The 20011-nt window shown below is 48.3% G+C and overlaps 3 protein-coding genes across 5 annotated transcripts; all 3 read right to left on the bottom strand.

Moving 5' to 3' along the window:
- Window positions 1-32: 32 nt before the first annotated feature.
- Window positions 33-5807, bottom strand: AUNIP (aurora kinase A and ninein interacting protein). Its single transcript, XM_062593985.1, has 5 exons — window positions 5759-5807; window positions 5328-5460; window positions 4785-4929; window positions 2257-2414; window positions 33-2060 (listed from the first exon to the last, which is right to left on the bottom strand). The coding sequence occupies exons 2-5, from the start codon at window positions 5418-5420 to the stop codon at window positions 2034-2036; spliced, it is 423 nt and encodes a 140-aa protein (XP_062449969.1). The 5' UTR covers window positions 5421-5460; window positions 5759-5807; the 3' UTR covers window positions 33-2033.
- A 1269-nt stretch (window positions 5808-7076) lies between these two features.
- Window positions 7077-10713, bottom strand: PAQR7 (progestin and adipoQ receptor family member 7). Of its 3 annotated transcripts, none has more exons than XM_062594111.1 (3): window positions 10608-10713; window positions 9611-9760; window positions 7077-8598 (listed from the first exon to the last, which is right to left on the bottom strand). In XM_062594111.1, exon 3 carries the CDS (start codon window positions 8557-8559, stop codon window positions 7519-7521), a length of 1041 nt encoding a protein of 346 aa, XP_062450095.1. In that variant the 5' UTR covers window positions 8560-8598; window positions 9611-9760; window positions 10608-10713; the 3' UTR covers window positions 7077-7518. The 3 variants fall into 3 exon arrangements, with proteins under 3 accessions (XP_062450095.1, XP_062450094.1, XP_062450096.1); XM_062594110.1 differs by having other exon boundaries at window positions 9611-9720; XM_062594112.1 differs by having other exon boundaries at window positions 9611-9720; window positions 10551-10616.
- Window positions 10714-13256: 2543 nt separating this feature from the next.
- Window positions 13257-18240, bottom strand: STMN1 (stathmin 1). The gene is made up of 5 exons (XM_062593992.1): window positions 18190-18240; window positions 16105-16174; window positions 15190-15362; window positions 14185-14376; window positions 13257-13755 (listed from the first exon to the last, which is right to left on the bottom strand). Exons 2-5 carry the CDS (start codon window positions 16115-16117, stop codon window positions 13687-13689), a joined length of 447 nt encoding a protein of 148 aa, XP_062449976.1. The 5' UTR covers window positions 16118-16174; window positions 18190-18240; the 3' UTR covers window positions 13257-13686.
- Window positions 18241-20011: the final 1771 nt, after the last annotated feature.

The following is a 20011-nucleotide window of genomic DNA, read 5'->3' as shown; positions in this document are numbered from 1 at the left end:
ATAAGACAAAGCAGCAGAGCAACTAACTTCCGGACTGTGACATAGCTTTAATTTGATCTGTTGTACTGAAATTCTGGCCCCATGGGAAAGTAAAACCGTAATTGACAATATTTACAGAGTTAAAGCAGTGGCTGAGAAAAACTCAACATAAAAAAATAAAAAAGGTATAAAAAACAATCAGGCAGTTCTTCTAACAAAGAAGGTTGGTGTTCTGGACTGTGATCGCGGTCGCAGATGCTGGCGTGTTGTTTCTCTGCATGTGACCCCCTGGGGTTTTTGAGCAGCTGGTCTCTGTGCTTCAAAGCAGATAAAATCTAAAGCACGCCCATCCAAAATCCTGTGTATCTAAAAGCAGGAGATTATGCTGTACAAGAAGCATACAGAAATTATCCGCTGCTGTTACTGAAGTGTGGCAGCTGCCCTTTGCAGTTAAATTAATACTTAACATAGTTCCCTCTCCTACAGAGGAGGCTCAGTGCTTTACCTTTCCACCTAACCAGGGCTGTAATGGTACCGTCCATTACAGCTGAGTAGAACATGAGAGGACTTGCTGGCACACCCCAGGTGTATCTCATCCTATGAAAGAGTTACACAGGCATCTAATGTTAGGATTAAAGTTCACACTTACCCAGAATAGATGCACTGTTAGAATTCAACCCCTTATCAGTTTTCATTGCTTTAAACCTTTAGTAAGCTTGGCAGTGGGAGTTAAGTGCTTTCATTACACCTTTGCTAGCTGCAGATGAGCCTTTAACAGTTATAGAAGCACAAGCTGAAAAGCCTAAAACCTGTTACTTCTTCCCCGCACCAGCTGTCACTTACAGACAATGGTACAACAGCAGTTAGGAGGTAAGCAGAATTCTGTGACTGGTAGTTGAACCTAATCTTTCTTAGAGGCAGCTAATGTCTTAAGTAGACTGTATGGTTCCTGAGCTGATCCTAGAAAAGCTTTTAATTTGGGCTTCTAGGAGACTAAGAGATATGGAAGTGTCATCAGGAAGTTCTTTTAGGCTGACTTTGGGGTTAGGTTTAGCTCAGTTGGTTATAGCGTGGTGCTAATAATGCCAAGGTCATGGGTTTGATCCCCATAGGGGCAACTTGTTTGGGGTTGGACTAGATGATCTCCAGAGGTTCCTTCCAACCTTACCAAGTCTACGATTCTATGACCAGCAAGAGGTTATGTAAACACTAGTAGAAATGCTAAAGCCAAGGCCTTAGCCACACAGGACATTATAATGATTTGGTTGTTTCAAGCATGATTAACATGCTTCTTTAAAAATTAATCTTATTAGAGACCAAAGAGATTCTGCCTGTTGCATGGGTCTACTACATCTACTGTCTAGACCATGTGTTCAATCAATGGTTATACTTTCCTGTTCCAGACTCCTTTCTTAAAGATGATGCTTTCTTAGGCTTCAGAAGTATTCATACAGGCTGCCCGTTAATGGTCACTAGTCAGTGTCTAATAACTCTATTTCCTTCTGAATCCTGTGTGAATAGTAAATCATAGCATGTATCTAACTGATGCTCCCCTAGTTTGCTTACGTTCCTATTTGTAGTGACCCTGGAACAATCCTTGTATGGAGAGTTAGTCAGCCTACTGCTAGTGCTGTTTTTGTCCTTTAGAGGAGATCTCATTTTCTGGCAGTAGTGAGAAATTACTCTGTTCCCCTCCGAATCCTGGGTAAACAATTGCTTCAAAGGACTGCTCAATCTGTTCTTACTGTCCCATTCTTCCTTAGCTGAACCACCACCAGCATTTTGGCTGCTCTCTCTCAAAGGCTGTGCTTTAGCTATTCTTTTTGGAGATGAATAAAAGCCAGCAGCCCCAATATTATCTGTCTTTATAGCAGGATTTATATTCTCAGGCTCAGAGAATTCAGTTAAAGAATTATTGCTACTAGACGGTTGGTGTGGTTTCTTACTCTGGTTTGTACCACAGATTGGTTGGAAACCAGGTCCATCCTTCTCCTCCTCTGGATCCGGCTGGTCATCTTCCTTGTCCATTGAGGAGCCTGCTGTCTTTCTTGAAGTTATGCCGTTTGCAGAGGTTGTTTCTCCTGCAAATAACTCAGCTGCTTTTCTGTGAGCTAGGATCCGTTTGCCTTCTGAATCCTGAATAAAGTCTAAGAAGAAATCCTCTTTCCCCCCACAGGAGGCCTCGCTCTTACGGTGAGACTCTGCTTCTAGCAAAGAGTCTGGCAAAAGAGTCTGTAAGACTACTGCTTTTTGTACAAGATGCTGGGGTATCTGTACCTTCTTATCTTCAGCTCTGAAGGGGTGTTTCTGGGCTTCCTCCATCTGCAGAAACATCAACATCTTCACAGGGGAGGCAGCCAAAGGAATACCTTTTTCTTTAGGTTCTTTATTTAGGATAAGTGGAGATAACCTGGAGTTTTCTTTGTCTTTTTCATCTGAAAACAAAGTGGAATTGGATAACATCAGAGCTGACACACACTTTCTCAGGGCTCTTCCCTACCTGAGGCTACTGCTATGAAGTGCTCCTTTATGCTTGATTTAACAACAGTTCCACCACTCCTTCAAATAATGAAACACAGACTGCTCTATACAACATTAATATTGCCACCACCTCATAATAATCAGTATTTCTGTGGAACTGAGACCAGCTGGCTTAAGAACAGCTGCTTTAGGTTAAAATGCATCAGCAACCTTCAGCACAGAAACACAGTATTAACCTGAGACAGCTACAGCCTAGTTAGTAACATTTGATAAATAGATGGAGTACAAGTGAAGTTTTAGCAAGTTTTTTTCTGATATCAGTTAACTACTAACCACAGTGTTTTAAAGGTCCTTGAGAGCAGGTTATTTCTGAGTGTGTGTAAATGCTAACAAAGTTGTTGCAAAGAAAACCTAGTGAAAATTCTACAGCTTGCCTCCACCTCCAGTTGAAAGAATCAAGTGACACTTTTGAAACTATTTAAAACGGAATCTAGCATAGTTTCTCAGTATCTCAGGATATGCTATTTGTGTAAGATAAATACAAGAATTGTTACAGCTTCTTAAATTTTGTGGTAGATCTCTATTGAACAATAGCAGCAGTCAGTGAATCCAAATACATACAATGAATAAATAAATAAATCAGATGCATCAAATGAAAATAAGTATGTAAATAAATAAAAAGATACAATGAATTCAAAAGGCATAGGAACGACAAATCCAAAGCAAAAACTGTCAATGATCCTACACAATGCACAAAGAAAGAATTCTGTCAAATGGCTGTTCAGTGGTTTACAGAAACAAGCATGCAAAAATTCCTGCTGGGTTCAGCTCCTCTCAAATACTCTCCTGATTTCTTTAAGCTTGACTCTTCTTTGAATGGTTTGCTCTGTTCCTCTGACTCGTCTCAGATTACAGCTCTTGAAAAAGCAGCCTACTTCACTGGTCAAAACAAGATGATTACTAAACTAGACAATTTATGTAGTGCTTCCTCTGATCTGCTTATTACCAAAAACGTTGATGAACTAGCTGTTGTTATACAGCTCTGAAGTACCACCTCTCTTCTTTTAGTAAGGAAGGCATTAGCCTGTATCCTACCTTGCTGATTTCTGCATCTGTTTCACTGCTGTATTTGTTAATTTAAGAACAAGACAGACAGATCCCAGTTTCTTGTATTCTCGATCACAAAAGCAGTCTCAAAAGCACAGACTTTCTCAGGTGGCTTAATTGCCTTAAATATTTTCATGTGATCTGCTCTTGCCTTTATTGATCCACTTACTTAGGATTTAACATTGCATTCCTTCAAAAAAGGCTTTGTCCAGCTATTCACAGAAGGCTTTCCTTGAAAGACTCCCACTGATTCCTCTTACAACTGGATTGTTTGAACCCAGCAACACTCATTTTCACTTGCAGCTATAATGTTCTTCCAAGAGCATATAACAAACAGTCTAGGACTGGTATTGTTTATAACAAATCTACCATGCAGCTCCCTAGAAGCTCCCCCTTCTCCAGTCATGGACAGCTGCCCACATAATACTGAATGACTTGGTGTGTCTGCCCAGACAGCACCTTTCCCAAGCGGAAGTGGCATTCCTGCTTTGATTGTCCTTAAAATGTTACACCATTAGGCAAGCCAAAACTTGAAATTCTACCTGAAAACTCAAGAACACACTACAGCTGGAGCATGAAACTACAGAAATTCTTAAATTCTTGATTGGGGCTTATACCTTCTAGGCTTCAAAATACTGATATTGCAGTATTACATAAGATTTCACAGTGAGAACAGATGAATTCAGTTTAAGGGCTAAAAACTGTTAAGGTGTGTCCATAGCACAAACACACTCCTGCCCTAGTCAATTTGTTTTCAGAATGTTACAGTCAACAGGGGACATTTCTCAAAGTATCTTACTCTGTAAGCCCTTGTGAATCACGTTCCTGCACCACTAAGAGTTTTCCCGCTTGGGCTGCTTTATGTGGCTGCTTAGGTTGAGTCGGGTGCCTGGCCTTCCTTGCATTTCACTGAAAATGCCAGTTTTGTAGAGAACAGAACCTGGTGTGTTATTTAAACAGTTCAGATTGCTCTTGAAGGAAGACTAGCTGTAACTACTCACTGTTGCTCACACTTACTTCAGTATAATGCTGCAAAAACACTGCTTTTACATTAACCCTCGCAGTATGTTCCTTTCCAGCAGTTCAAACCTTTAACCTTTACCCTTCTCGCAAGGAAACACACTTTCTACTTAGTAAAACTGCCTACAAATAAAGATAGATTATCTATTATGGTCTGAAACTACTTCCATACATGGGCATAAGCCAGTTCACATTACCTATCTGCGTACTGAAGAAGGAGGAGATGGTGGTTTGCTTGGTACGTGATGGAGCTGCTCTTGTCTGTGTGAAAGACACTGAGGTGTACCCATCACAGTTCCCTTCCAGAAGCCGATGAGGTACTTTTGGCTTGGCTAGGAAAGACTAAAAAAGGAAAGAAACAAATGGAAAATGGCCACATGCTGGTAATAACAAACCTACCCTTCTTCCAGTGTCATGGCATAGTTCCCACTTCCTTGATAATTGGTTCAACTTTTCCTATCCAAGTGTCCTACACAGCCCAAACCTCATTAACCACATACCGTTGCTCTCACACATCTTTCTTTAAATACTTCTATGGTGCATCCATCTTGCAGCGTTGTTCTGCCAACCTCGGGTAATTTGCAATGTTATCATATCTTCTCCCACTATCAGTCTGTTATAAACTTAAAGGACTCTGCACTGCTTTAGACAAGCACAGCCCAGGTTGGTAAAGACCTGCACGTGACTGCAGCAGACACCCCAAAGAGCACAGCCCCGTGCAAACTGCGCTGGGCCCTTACCTGCACTTTGCGCTGCTTTAGCTTCGCCGTGTCCAGCCAGACATCGCATGCCTCAACCTGCTGGGCAGCGCTGCCTCTGCGCTTGCGTTTCATGGCTAACCCTCCAAAGCAGACGCTCCCTGCGTTTTCTGGTCTTCAAAAGGGCAAATTTGGGTAAGCTGCTTCCGCAGGCCCTTGGGAAGGCCGGGAAGGCCAGGAACGCGCCCCCCCCCCCCCCCCCCCCCCCCCCCCCGAGCAGCGCCAAGGAGGCTGAACCAACCCGGGGTGTGTTGGGGGTGGGGAGGGGAGGGAAGGGCCGTTACCTCGTTAACTCCCGCCCTAGTCCCTTTCCCGCGGCTCCCGGCGCGGCGGCTGCAGAGGATCCCCCCCCCGCCCCCGTGCCTCCCCCACGGGCCGGCGGGCCCGCCGCCTCGCCCGGCCCATGGCCCTACCTCAGCGCGCAGGCACCAGCCCCGCGCGCCGCCGCCGCCGCCGCGAAACGGCCGCCAACCGCCGCCGCGCGCGCCAACCGCCGCCGCGTAACGGCCGCCGCGCGCGCCAACCGCCGCCACAGAGACTGGCCAATCGCCGCCAGGGTTTGGGGATGGGCGGCAGCGCTGGTCCCGCCCACTCCGAGCCGCGCCGTATATATAGCGGCTGCCGCCGCCGCGCTGGGGGCTGCTGAGGGGGTGAGGGGAGGGCGGCGTCGCCTCATGTTTTCCTTCCCCTCTCGCTGAACTCTCCCGGGACGAAGCCTGGCAGTAGGGCGGCCCTCACGCTCGGGGGGCAGATGGCTGTGAAAAGGGGGTCCCCCAGAGGGGAGGATGCGACCGCAGGAGGGCCTCAGCCCAGCCGCTGCAGCAGCAGCCAGGCAGGGGGCTGCCTGCAAACTAAGATGAGCGCCGCAGCACAGCGACTGCTCAGCGGCCCCCGAGCGGGCCGGGGCAGGGGGACCTCCCCAGCCTGCCTGTGACGCCCCCGGTATCTGTCACGGGGAGGCACACGCAGGCCTCTCTGCACAGAGACTGCGGTCAGCACTGACGCGTGCATGACATGAAGGAAAGGCCTGCAGCGTAAACAAGGATGCTGCCCTAACAGCTGCTCCCAGACGAGACGGCTGCCGCCAAAGGGCTCCTTGGCGGGTCAGGAAGCCAAGCACTCACAGGGACAGCAAAAAAAAAGGGAGGGGGGCAGGGGAAGCTGGGGCTGCTGTGAAAGTCAAAAGGGGAACAGAGCTATAGGCACGTTTTTCTCATGTATGCACTTTCCTCCCCCTCGCCTCAGCTTGTTCACCGAGCTCTGTCCTCCCCTCTCCCCCTTCCCTCCAGTCCCAGCCTGTCTCACCTTGACTTCATGAGCAGCAGCTGCAGAAGGTGCAGTGCAGCCGGGGGCCCCAGCAGTTCTTGCTCCATGGTGGGAGCCCACTGTTGCAGGCCATCACAGCCACCACACCACGGCCTGCTTACAAGCACTCTTCTGAGGCGGGGGTTGCAGAGACCTGCAGTCATCTTAATGAGTTTCCTGGGGCACAGTCTCCATCAAGTCATTCCTTGGCCCCATTTCCTCTACCATCAAGCCCACCACCCCACTCCTTCCATCTCTCTGTCTCGCAGCTTATTTCAATTGTAAGGACAGCGTTCATGTCTTTCTCGCACATACTCACACTTGCTTTGTAAGGGCTCATGCCATGTCACTGTATGGATAACTAACATTTCCTAAGCCATACAAAATGAGCCTGAACTGATTTTAGGTAAATTTGACATTCTTGTTTGTTTATGATTTATATAGGTCCAGTTTGGTCTGTTTGTTTTAATGGCTTAGATTCTGCCACAGTTAAGTGGGTCTAAGATCAGATCGTATCTCCTTACCTTTTGCTGAGACCTGGTAGCATCCAATAAACTTTTGCAGTCCACAGCCATTAAAACATAGGGTTGCATCATTAATAAAGAGCATTTTGTTCCAACTGTTTATTCAGACATTTGAATTAAATCAGTGTATCATTAAGTTGGAACTAGTTCTGAATTTTTAAAAAGCTTGAACAGCAGTTCGTGTTTTCACCCCTGTAGAGAGCACTGACTAGTAGCAGTTCACAAAGCATTTCACTTCTCTTCTTGAAGCCTGTAACCAGATTCACCTGATGGCATCACCACAGCTGTCTCTAGATCAAGCATTCAGGCCCACGGTGAGCTCACATGCTTCTCCTACAGGGCTGTTACTCTTCTTTGAAGCTCAGCTTGCTCTTCACCTTCCTGGCCATATAAGTGGCTGTGAGAACACAGCAGGTTACAGTGAAAAGGCACAGGGCAGAAAAGTTATGAGCTAAGTCACCATGAAGTTTAGAATAGATTTGCCGCCTGGACTCGTAATCTAACACCACTGCCTCGATCTGTGCTAGAGTGCAGAGGACCAGGAACACATGAAAAATCTGATGGCCTTGCCCAAAAAAATGACATTTCCCAGGGAACCACTTCTCTGGATAAGGGTGCGAGAAGAAAAAGGCACCAATGAGGAAAAACAGTACCTGGCATTTGTGATACAACACGGCTGGGTCAGCGTGCTCAGAGGACTGGGCAGTATAGATTCGGTGAATCACAGGGCTGATGTCAAGCATGTAAGCCAGACCGGAGGGCATTTCTTGACAGAGCCTGCTAAGAAAGTGAGCAGACTGGTGGTACTGATACTTAGCGTAACAAGAACCCGCGCAGGACAGCCACGCTAACAGGACAGCCACTGGCATGTAAAACACCTTGACCTTTTCATGCCAGCTTGGTTCAATGGCATAATAGTAGTGCACTAGGGCACTGCCATACTGATAAATGGCTACTCCCACATAGTCCATGAAGAAGAAGCTGTAGTGCCAGAACTCCGATTTGGCCTGCAGAAGGTGAGCGAGGGTGCTGAACGTCAAGTATGTGATGGATGCCACAATGATAATGAGGAGGGGCTGGGCATGAGGGTCCTGCCCAAAATCCACCCGCTGTGAAAGCTGCTGGAACCGCCGCAGCAGAATCAACGCTGCCACCAGATGGGTCCAGACGTTGATGGCCTCGTTGTGCTGCTGAAAGAGCGTTGAGAAGTAATAGCGCCAGGTCTGGTGAACCGGCCGGTAGCCGGTGTGGATGTAGGGCTTCCAGTAGACCTTTGGCACCTCTGAACTGCTCACGGTAGAGGGAGGCAGCGGGGCCAGCAGCTGAGGGATCTGGCGCACATTAATGAAGAGGCGGCTAAGCTTTTCAGTGACAACAGTTGCCATGATGCAGCTGAACTCCAATTTATTGTCAAGCAGAACACCCTTTGGGACAAAAAGAAAGTTTTGCTGTGGTGTTTAACAGGGACTTTACCAAAATCAGGAAGGAGAGGCTGAATGTTACTAGCTTTTTAAGACATGTATAGTCACGTATGAGAACGGCCTCATTATAATACCTGAAATAAATTAATTGGCAAAAATTGTAACATTAAGGGAGTTGAAGTGAGATTTAAGAACCCACGCTAGAGCACCCCATACTGTACCAGTGACAGTCTGGAAGAGTACACAAGTAGGGGGTTAACACTTAACAGGCTATAGCAATCCCTGGTTGATCTCAGCTCTCCCTTTCCTAGCACTTGGGGGAGGTTTGGGACCCACAGCACCCTAAACAATCCTCCAGCTCAAGAAGCAGCCCAAGCTTTCCCTTGTAGATTGACTGCAGTGTTTATCTTTACAAGCACTCTTAATGTGTGACCTCCTTGCAAGGTTGAATAGGTGATTTGTTCTGCCTTAAACTAACATCAGCAACAAAACACGTAAATAACTGCTGTTTTGAGTTTTTACTGTCTCTTTTTCTACTCCTAATTTTCCATGTGGTTTTGTACAAAAACATTTCTGCTTGAGTGACTATTCTATTGCATCACTGAGATTCAGGGGTAGCATAATCTTTGAAAGCAAATTTTTCCATGTTTACATTTTTGAAGCTGCTATCCTTACAACGTAAACCTTGCTGGCTTTTTCTGCCTTTGTAAAGCAGCCTTGGAAAGACAAGGAAGAACATGCTTGGGACCAGGTCTTTTCTCCCACTCTCTTCCTGAATAGGCTAACAGATTTGCTCAAACAAGTTTTAAAGACAACAGACAGAGTCCCTCCAATTCCAATGCTGTTTACAGTCTTAATTCTTGGCAAGTTCAGTTATTTCAGGACAGCTCAGACAAGAAAAGCTCTTCAAAGTTTGGAAAAAGTAGGAGGAGGGGATAGGACTGTTAAAAAAAATAAAACAGAAAACAGGCAATTTAGGAGAAAATGAAACCCTCCTGCTGTGTGGAGCACTTACCTTCGTGTCCGTTACTGAGCCAGGGCTGCCCACAAGGAAAGCCACAGTATGCTAGGAGGAGGCTCGGGTACAGAGCGTGTCAGAACGGGTGGCAGCGAGAAGCCAAATTCCTATGGAAAAAGATGCCCCCAGGTTCTGTTCAGGGATAAGCTGTGACAAAAGCAGGGGGAAAATCTGCATTCAAAGCAGCCAAACATGAGACAGGATACAGATCAGTGTCTACATCAGTTAGTCCCGAAACTTGTTTGGGCAGGGCTTAATCGACAGGGCTCTTGCAAAGTTCAGCTACGAACATCCTACGCCACATTGGGAATCCTTAATCTTACTCTTACTCTGAATAATACCCACACACCGGTAAGATGTCAATAATGCTGCCTCAAAGGCCTGTTATTTCCTACAGAGTATTTCCTCTCTCAAGTAGCATCCACCCATCCTGCTGAATTTTACTTAATGAGAAACTGACTCAGTCTGCAGCTGTTTACATGCGTATTTGCTCCCATGCACACTACTGTAATTATCCTTCTGAAGCACAAATATATTGTTTTTTCTTTTTAAATTATGTTCAGCTTTTTCTGAATTTGGCACAGGCTCACCAAACCCAGTGAGCTGAGCTTGTACACCACAGCTAGGCGTCAGGCCTGGCCGGCCTCTCCTTCCTCCCACTGCGGGAATTTACCAGACCTACGAAAGTCTTTTATGGGGCAGCCAGGGACTGATCCTTCCTCCCGTGAATTTGCTTCCCGAGGGTGTCAGGGGTATTTGGGGATTTGGATGTGTGCTGGGGCAAAGTCCTCTGCAGCTGGAGGTTAGGGTCAGCGGAGATGATCCCAGAACCCCTGCCCTCCGCCCCCCGGGGCCCAGGAGGTCTCAGCAGCAGGGCAGTGCTCCCGCGGACCCCAGCCCGCAGGTCCCCCTGCCCAGAGGCAGGGCTGGCGGGTACCTATAGCCCGGGAAGCCGCCCCAGCCGCTACCACCGCCCGGCTCCCCGCGAAGGCACCTGCTGAGCCCGCTGGCACCCGGGCTGCGCTCCTGGTGACAGCTCTGCTCCCCGCAGCCCCGGAGGACGCCGAGCCGCGGGCGGGCCGGGCCGGGCCGGGCCGGGCCGCGCCCCCGCACCGCCCGCCCCCTCCGCCGGCCCCGGCCCCGGCCCCGCCCCGCGGTGGGTCGGGCCCGGCCGCGGCAGGAGCCCCGTGCGGGCGCCTCCCGCGGGCGGCCGCCGGCCTCCGCTCCGCCCCGCTCCTCCCGCCCTCGCGGCGGCCCCGGGCCGCGCCGCCCGGCTTTCCCACCTGAACGTACGAAAATAATAATTTTTAAGCAGCAGTTTCAACAGCCCCCTGCTAGATTACTTCCGTGTACCATCCTTAACGCAGCCTAAAGGCTTGCTTACTGCTGCCTTCTGAGGTCAGCCTACCAGCTGGAGACATTCCCCCCTCCTCCCCCCCCCCAAAAAGGCATAATTTTCCCATTACCTGGGCAGCAAACCTTTCAGGAGCTGAGGCACTGCGCAATTCTACAACTGCCCAGAACCCTACTTGCCACAGGACTGCACTTTGAGCTTTTTTTTCCTTAATGATAATTTCAACATAAAATAAACCAGCATGACTTTCATCTCCTCTTACTCCACCCCCCTTTTCAGTACTTTAACAAATTGTTACCATCCTCCCCCTATTTGCCTCCCCAAATTCCATTCTCTCCTCCGATCTCCCCTTCTTGCAGCCACTCTCATAGAGGAACTAGGCTCTGTGCAGTAAGTTCCATTTAACACAAGCCACGTAACATGTAACTAAGACTGAACAGCTCTCTAGCTAACATCTGACAACTCCAGCAAGCAAGAAACTCCCATTTATTTGGCATCTTTTCTTTCTCTTAACAGTTTGTGCTCTGGCAATGCTATCATCCTCTTCCCCCCACTGTCTTGAGAAGACAAGAGGGAGCATTCAGAACATCTTGATTCTTCTTAGGGAGCAGATCAGTAAGTTGAAAGAGAGGCTGAGTGCTAATTGTACATAAAATTGTATGTGGGAACTGACACAGTGACCACTGCACTGTAGCGTTAGATATACTCAACATCTTTCCTATGCATTTTTACATAATAGATTCAAGTCCTTCTCAAAGTTTAGCTTGTATTCCATCATCCCATTCACCTCCCCTGGGAGATCCTGCTCTCAATTTATGCAAGGCTGTTGTGTTATTAAAAACCTGCAGTATTTCACCCTGCAAAAGGTTGGCTGCTTTCAAGCAGGTAGAAACACCATCTTACCTTAGATTATGAAGTATTAAAATGCTTCCAAGAATTGCTCACATGAAGGTTTCCAGCTACCCAGATGTGTTGAGCTTGATCTATTATCTCAGTGTAGCCTCACTCTTCTTCTATTCGTCAAACAGCATCCTACTTTTTTTGGCTAGTTAATTGCAAGTCTAGTGCAATAAATGCGATACAGAAGGCCTTCTAAAGGGAGGTCCCTTCTTTGGCAAGCCTCAGAACACTGAGGAAGAGGTCCACTACTCAATTAGCCCCATAAAAAGCCCAGACCCTATTGAGTCTTCCAGCCACAGATTATCCAAACCCATCACTTCTCCACTGCCAGAGGCTACAGAGGAGACCAACCTGAAAATACACACTGCAGCAGACCTAAGGATTAGGGACACAAATCAGGGAAAAGCGACCAAGTGCTTCACTTAAATACTTAGTATTTGAAAGTGTAATTTCAGAATTGGCACTGGCCTTGACACTAGCAGAATTTGTTAAATCCAAGTGCTACTATCCTCAGAGTAACCCTACTCTGGAAGGGGGCCATCTTTTAAGCTGAGGCCATTCAGAACAGATGTTTATATGAAGCAGCTGTAGACAGGTGGCTGTTTACCCATGCCAAATGCAACCTTGTCTTTACTGCAGAGTAGTGAAGACATGTGGATATGCATGACACTCCCTGGATCAGTCTTAGAGAAAGCTTTTTTTTTTTTGTTTGCTCTTAAATCACAAGGTACCCATGCAATACAGTAACTACCACCTAATCCACCTAAAAAGCATCTTTACTCACAGCACAAGTGCAGTGGTAACAATTTGTCACATCCCAGAAAGACGAAATGCATCTGTTTGTGGGAAAGAACTGATTTTCAGATTCACCCTGTGGCACAACTTACTATCCCAACAAACCTGCAGCAGACACCAAATAAGAGAAAAACGTCGTGTCTACAGCAGCATTTTCTGCTCAGGCAGGCACATGATCCCAAACAGAACAGCTTTCTGAACTTTTCAGCTTTGTAACATTACATGAAACAGTACAGAAGTCATAATTCAATAGCAGAATTAACCTTCTAGGAAGCCTTACATAAAAGAAAACAAAACAAAGGAGACTAGAGTCATGTGATAACAAGGACTTGCTTGTTGAAGTGTCAGTATCCAAAAGGAGGTGGTTCTGAACCATTTTAACAAAAACACAACAGCTGACAACTGCTGAGGTGTCAAAACAAAGCTCTTACTGTAAAATTAAGACAATGGAAATGCTCTAGGGAAAGGCAGTCATGCAGCATACCCATGGATGTTAAGGAAGAGTGCTGCTACAGACTTATATCCAGTGTTGGAGAAGGACATCCTTTTTAGACCTCAGCTAACTGATTTGTCTTGCATCACTTTTAGAAATAATTCTCATAACAGCACTGTGCAGCTTTATTTAGTCACTCAGTTACAGTAGTATTTTAGAAGACTGGGACAGAGTCAGATTTTTGAAGTGTTACAGATATTCAGCATGGAACAGTATACTACATATTCCTTCCACAAAGTCTTACAGAGCTGATACAGTACTAGCCATCAACCCAGTAGCAAGTGCTCTGGAGTAGAAAAGGATGCAACAAGAGGATAGCTACACTGGAAAGACAACACTTTAGAAAAGTGAAACATGTAAGGTCTCCCCTCTAGCCCCCAAAGAAAGTGTACAGTTTGGATCTAACTTTACAGTTCTACATCAGTTTCTAGAAACTTAAAAAACAAAACCAAAAAAAAAAAAAAAGAAACCACTGGCCAGTACAGTCTTTGGATATTTAGAGGAGGGGGAGAGTCAGTTTCCAGAATGAAGTCAGTCGGTTTCGGCCTCACCAGGGTCTTTGCCTTCTTTGTTCTTTCGAACCTCTTCAATATGCTTGTCCTGAAAGGTAACAGCATTGAAGCAGTTAGTTGCCCAACCCCAGAGAAAGGCAGAACTCCAGGTTTGCGCACGTGACTCCCTTCCTTCTGACCCAAGTTTACTTCCCACCCCTCCAACCAACAGGATGAACTATGACAGATTACAAGAGGGGGAAATAAAGTGTTTTAACAGTATGCAAGAAGCTACTAACTCCATTCATCTCTTCTCACCCAAGAGGAGAATTTCTGCTGTAGAATTTCTACAAAGGGTTCTGTAGAGTTAGTCTTTAATAATTAGATCAACACAGAACACCCAAGGACATCCATCTATTCATACAGATTCCCACACTGGGCCATTTACTCATCTTTCATATACACATGCATACACACAGCTTGTTTGCAAGGTAAAGATAGTCCTCTCCCAAATGGAATCCTGGAACTCTACACCTACTTTCTCCCTCAAGCGTTCCAGTTTAGCAGCCATTTGTGCCTCTCGGTTTTCTTTGTTAGCTTCCATTTTGTGGGTCAGCTTCTCTTCTGCCATTTTGCTGAAGTTGTTATTTTCTTCAATTGCTTTCTGAAGCACTTCTTTCTCATGCTCCCGTTTCTCAGCTAGCTGCTTCAAGACTTCTGCCTCGTGAGACTAACAAGACAGATCACATTTTAAGCACAAACGAACTACACGGACATCTACAGTCAGGTTGTTTGCAACTCTTGAAAGAGATTCTTCTGCTACTTTAATAGAAAATAGGATAACATCATGAATTAGGACAAAGCTCCCCAGTGCTCCCCCCTCCCCATGCCCATACTACATGGGCAGTATTTCCCTACTACAAAATACACAGGAAAGGCAAGTTTCTGCCATTAGTTATAATTCTTGTTAATTGGATCTTTCCTCCTGGAGGGAGAGCATATGGATTTTGTTAACACTAATACATCTTTCTGAGAAGATTCTTACTTCTCAGAGTAATGAATTACTGTGATCTTGGTTGCACAGAGGTTTACTAACCTCCTGTGTGTCCAAGGTCTTTAAGCCACACTTCAACAGCAAGCTCTTATATCAACACAGACTCTATACTGGCAGATCCAATTAGAGATTCACCACTAAGTTCTCCAGAACTTGAAAAGTTTTATGAGGTTATAGACAGAAGGAAAAAAAAAAAATCAATATCTTCCTGAAATAGGATCACCTCTCTCAAGTAAACAATTTCTCTCAGTTTTGCAAGTGGCCATTCAAGATCATTTTAAGAACAAAGCTTCCAGATCAACACAAAGTTTCCTAAGAGCCTAAGAGAGTTTACCAAAATTCAATTAATATTCTGTTGACAGCAATACAGACTGTTAGTCATCTGTCTCAAGCAAAAGAAGCAAGACTTAAACAAAAAAACAAACAAAAAAAACCCCCACAAGACTAGCTTAGCAGAGCTCCCTTAATCTGTTGTTGTTTTGAATTTACCTTACGTCTCTCTTCTGCTGCTTCCAACTTCTTCTGGATTTCTTCCAGTGACAGATCCTTCTTCTTTGGGGGAGAAAGAGGAAATTCTGGAACCGCTTCTTTTGAGCGGGGACTGAGTATCAGCTCAAATGCCTGCCCAGAGGCACGCTTTTCCAGTTCCTTCACTTGAATATCTACAAGCATAAAAATCTGTATTTTACACCAGGAACTGACTCAGGTAACTTGAAAAAGAGCCTTCAGAAATTCAATACCACGAAAAGTTCATTCCAGAAGACAGTCAACATTTTAGCATATCTAAGTTTTATTTTGTGCAGTAGCGCCATTCAAAGAAATAAAACAAATAACTGTTTCCAGCTTTTCTTGGATATTAGATTATCCATGTGCTGGATATTTTGCTTTAGCTTCTAATACTGAAATCATGAAAAGCAAGTTCATCAGTACTTCAAACAAAAAGCATTCTTTCTTTGGCAAGAAGTCTGAGCAAGAGATTCAAGGTATTTGTCCGCAGTCTGACCTGGCAGAGCCAAGAACTGAAATCAACTCTCAGCAAGATATTTAAGCCAGTGTTCCACGCTTCAAACACCTATGAACAGCCACGTCAGCCCTGTTCAAGTTTAGCTGTACACGCACATCAGCTTTGATCACAAATATATCTACATGATAGTCAGTTTTGCTAACTGAGCAGATGGCACATAGATGAACTGAAGCCTGTCTTGCTAACAGATGCAGCTAGCCTTGTTAGAAATGGCTTTTAGTATGTTTTCACAAGCACTCAGTTCAAGAGCTTCTATAAAGAAGCCTAAAGATGGGAGAAAAGCACAGTGACCACAGTTTGTTTTGCTATAATATTTTCCTCCAAAACAATTTCAAATTTAGTGGGGAAAAAAAGCACATTCAGTGCCAAATATTACATACCAGAAGTAGCCATGTCCAAGAAAACAGACTCAAGAAGCAAACTTTGGGAGAACGTCAATCACTTGGACTCCTAAATAATAAAGGGATATCATGCCTTTGATTAGTCAGTACTCGAGCTTCCTCTCCTCTCTTCTCAAACCACAATAAAATTGCTAAGTATTACTAGAAACAAGAGACTATTGGATAAGTAACTGCATTCTCTACTTCCAAAAACCACCAGAAACAAGACTGATACAAATTCTGCAAAACTGGTAATTGGGAACATCTCTTCTGCTCCAGTAGTGTGCATGTCTGAATGGACTATTATATTCCTGCATAGTTTCAGTCCCCATTTTACTGCAATTAAAATATACATTGCATGCATTAACACTCACTTTACCATTACTTCAATAGCATATAGCATTATTGAGTACTCCAAATGTTTCACTAAGGGACAGTTCAGCCCAACCAAAGTAGATGGGTACTGTATTTTATTTCAGAGAACTATTTGTAGAGATAAGATTCCAGCTGCTTGCACATGACCTTAAATGCGGATCTTAAGCTCACTTAAAAGCTCACTTATGAGCTTTTATTTCTGCAACTGGAGCCAAATGCATCTTGTGTCCCAAGCTACTCAATAAAGTTGCATACAGGAGCACAAGCATTTTTGCCTGGGCCAGCACTACTTGTTAAGAAGTGCTATTAAGGAGCCCAACATAAAGCATTCTAGAAAATGCTGGAAAAGGGGTTTTCCCCTTTTTCTGGAGAGGTGATATTAAAGCGAAGACAGGGACAATAAGGTCACACAGCAGACGACAATCAAAATTCCAATCCCACCAACAGATAGCAGGAGCGAGGCAAAAGCTGAAGTGTCATTCACACGCTCAGTGTCTGGATAAATCCTGCAGGATGACTGGCACTGGTGCCGCGCGGCTGGTGCCGACAGCGAACGGCGGCGGCACCAGCTCCTCCAGGCTTCGCGCGGCAGGAGCGCGGGCCCCCGCCGGCCTGGCCACCGCAGCGCGCGCGGGAGCGGCGCTGGGACCGCGCACCCGCCCGGCCCCGGCGGGGCTGCCCCGCGCGCCGCTCCCAGCCAATGGGCGCCGAGGGCGTCGCGCGCCTGGCGCGAGGCCCCGCCCCCTCCTGCCCGCGCCTCTCCAACGGCACCGAATTCAAACCGCCCGAGAGCGCGCGCGGGGGGCTCGGGGGAGGGGGCGGGGCTAACGGTAACATCCGGGCACCTGGGCGCCCCCCGACCGCTCCCCTCCGCCCGCTGCAGGTGCGCCTCCCCCCCCCCAAAACCTCCACCTCCCGGCAGCGCTCAGTAACCCCCCGTCCCCGCGCAGGGCTCGCCCTGCCCCGCAGCCGCGGAGCGGGTTCCGCCACTGCCGCGGGCAGCTGGGCTCGATGGCAGCGGGGCGCGGCTGCCTCGGCGCCGCCCCTTCCCCACTAACAATGGCGGGGTCCTGTCAGGGAGGGGAGGGGGGAGCGCCGCCGCCTCCTTTTTCTCCTCCGCCGCGATTAGGGCGTCTCCCCTCGGAGCAGCCGCGCCGCGGGCTCTCGCCCCGCCGCCATCAGGACAATAGAAGCCCCCTTGGCGGAGAGGGAGGGAGGGGAAGCCCTCCGCCCATTGTCTCCCGCAGTCCCTGCTCCTCTTTGTCATCGCGGCTCCCTCTCCCCCCACCCTCAGAAGGGAAAGGCGGAGGGGGGTCAACACGACAGCCCCCCGCCAAGCAGGGGAGAAGGGACAAAAGGCACCGGAGCGCAGCCCCCTCCCCTTCGCATACAGAAGCGGTTCCAGAGCCCCTCGGCGACTGACCTGCCCCGCCGCCCCTCCCCTCTCCTCCCGCTGACACCCGTCAGGCCCCCTCTCCTCTCCCCACGCCACTACCTCCCCATCGCTGCCAGCCCCTACGATACACACACACCCTGTCGAGCACCGAGCCTCTCCTCAGAGGATCGCCCCTTCTTATTCCCCCTCCTCGATGCTCGGGGAAGCCCCGCCGCGACAGCCCCCAACAGCTGCTGTTCCTCCACCCCTATCGAGGCGGCCAGCGGGGAAAGCACCCCGGGGGCCGCCCGCTGCCCAGCGGCGCGCACACCCACCTGCTCCGTCCGCAGCGCCAGCCACACTCCGCTCCCAACCGCCCCGCCGCGCACAAAAGCGCCAAACAATGGCACGTGACCTGCCCCGCCCCGCCCCCATTGGCCGAGCGCGGCGGCACGTGCCGCCCGCCGGGGGGCCGGCGGGGAGGGCGAGGCGGGGGGCTCGCTGCCCTCCCCCCCGCCGCCGGATGCATGGCGGGAGCTGTAGTTCGGGGGGAGGGGGGCGGGCGGCGGCAGTTCCAGGCTGCGACCCCCGCGGCCCGGCGGTGCGGGGGCGGCAGGCGCGGGGCCTCGCCGCTCCTCGCCTCCGCGGGCGGCCCCGGCGGCCGCGCGCCTCCGCGCCGCGCTCCCCGCCTGCGCCCACTGGGCGCTGGGACTCCCTTTGTTTCCCGCCCCGGTCCCGGCGGCGGCGGCGAGCCGGTTGCAGCCGCTGGTTGGCGGCTGCATGAGGCAGCATGGCCCCAAGCGCAGCCTCGCGATCTGGGGCGCAGTGAGAGGCAAGCCGCTGTGGGGCTGGTCACCTCAGGGCCGTGGTCACCTCAGGGCCCTCAGTCACCTCAGGGCCATGGTCACCTCAGGGCCGTGGTCACCTCAGGCCCTCAGTCACCTCAGGGCCGTGGTCACCTCAGGGCCATGGTCACCTCAGGGACCTCGGTCACCTCAGGGCCGTGGTCACCTCAGGGACGTGGTCACCTCAGGGACGTGGTCGCCTCAGGGCCATGGTCGCCTCAGGGCCATGGTCGCCTCAGGGTTAGCCAGTTTCCTCAGGGCCCTCGGTCACCTCAGGGCCCTCGGTCACCTCAGGGCCGTGGTCGCCTCAGGGACCTCAGTCACTTCAGGACCCTTGGTCCCCTCAGAGCCGCAGTCACCTGTGGCCAACCCCAAGAGGTCTGTGAGTGCTGCTGGTGTGTTGGTCCCGAAGCCCCCAGCAGTACATTTGGCAGCAGCTAGATTGCCACCTTCTCCTACAGGGTGACAGTGGGCTACACCAGAGCAGGTCCAGAAAAGGCTGCAGCCATCATTGCTCATCTTTCCCTCCATAACACAGATTTTATAATACGCACATAATGGCTGCTTAAAGACGATCCTTACTTGTCGTAGGGGCTACGTTACAAGCTGTTGTCTTTCCAAGATACACTATTCCTAAGTGTAGCTAAGTGCTTGGCTCATAAACATGCTTTAAATTAACCAACTGCATTTTCAGATGTTCTGTCCAAATTACTTTTGCACAATTCCTTTGGTAGTTTTAAATGATACAGTCACTTGAGTTACACCAGGAGTCAATACGCATGACAGGCAGATGGCCAGAGAGAAGCACCAATATTCTGCTGTGATTCAAGCTCCTCACAACGGTCTTTGTAGCTTAAATATTGAAGGAAGGACTTTTGAGGGGATCCACCCCTGTTGTGCACATTTTTTTAAAAAAACAAGGATTTTTGCACAAAAAAGTCCTACCTTAAGGAAGGCTAATATTGTGACAGAAATGTATAAAGCTTTCAAAACAGAGATTATTTTAAACACTTGCCCTGTTTTTTTTCTGATCTGACGTCTATTTCCATGGAAACCACATCCAGCCGCTGAGCTGCTAGAATTGGGATAGGTTTCTGCTGGAGTGGCTCACTGGGCATTGGAAGAGCCATTTTCAAGCAGCATGGCAGAGCTCTTTGTAAGATTAAGTGGACTATAGCATTTCGGATTTGAATTGCTTTGACTGCTTGACCATACAGCATTGTGCCTGGCACACCGGGCAAATAATCAGATGCTGCATATTCACAGGGTTCATGACTCGGTACCAGCACCTGCATGTTATACTGCAGTGACA

Source organism: Rhea pennata, chromosome 23 (genome assembly GCF_028389875.1).
Source record: "Rhea pennata isolate bPtePen1 chromosome 23, bPtePen1.pri, whole genome shotgun sequence".
NCBI lineage: Eukaryota > Metazoa > Chordata > Aves > Rheiformes > Rheidae > Rhea > Rhea pennata.
This window is presented reverse-complemented; position numbering and strand designations above follow the sequence as displayed.

Excerpts from the sequence above, each read along its gene's own strand:
- AUNIP (XM_062593985.1), bottom strand. The coding sequence starts at position 5,420 with ATGAAACGCAAGCGCAGAGGCAGCGCTGCCCAGCAGGTTGAGGCATGC. Across the intron at positions 4,930-5,327 it reads TAAAGCAGCGCAAAGTGCAG|TCTTTCCTAGCCAAGCCAAA; the intron begins GTAAGGGCCCAG and ends TTCCTTTTTTAG. Across the intron at positions 2,415-4,784 it reads CTTCTTCAGTACGCAGATAG|ATGAAAAAGACAAAGAAAAC; the intron begins GTAATGTGAACT and ends CTTTGTTTTCAG.
- PAQR7 (XM_062594111.1), bottom strand. The coding sequence starts at position 8,559 with ATGGCAACTGTTGTCACTGAAAAGCTTAGCCGCCTCTTCATTAATGTG.
- STMN1 (XM_062593992.1), bottom strand. Across the intron at positions 14,377-15,189 it reads CAGCAGAAGAGAGACGTAAG|TCTCACGAGGCAGAAGTCTT; the intron begins GTAAATTCAAAA and ends CTGTCTTGTTAG. Across the intron at positions 13,756-14,184 it reads TGGAACGCTTGAGGGAGAAA|GACAAGCATATTGAAGAGGT; the intron begins GTAGGTGTAGAG and ends GTTACCTTTCAG.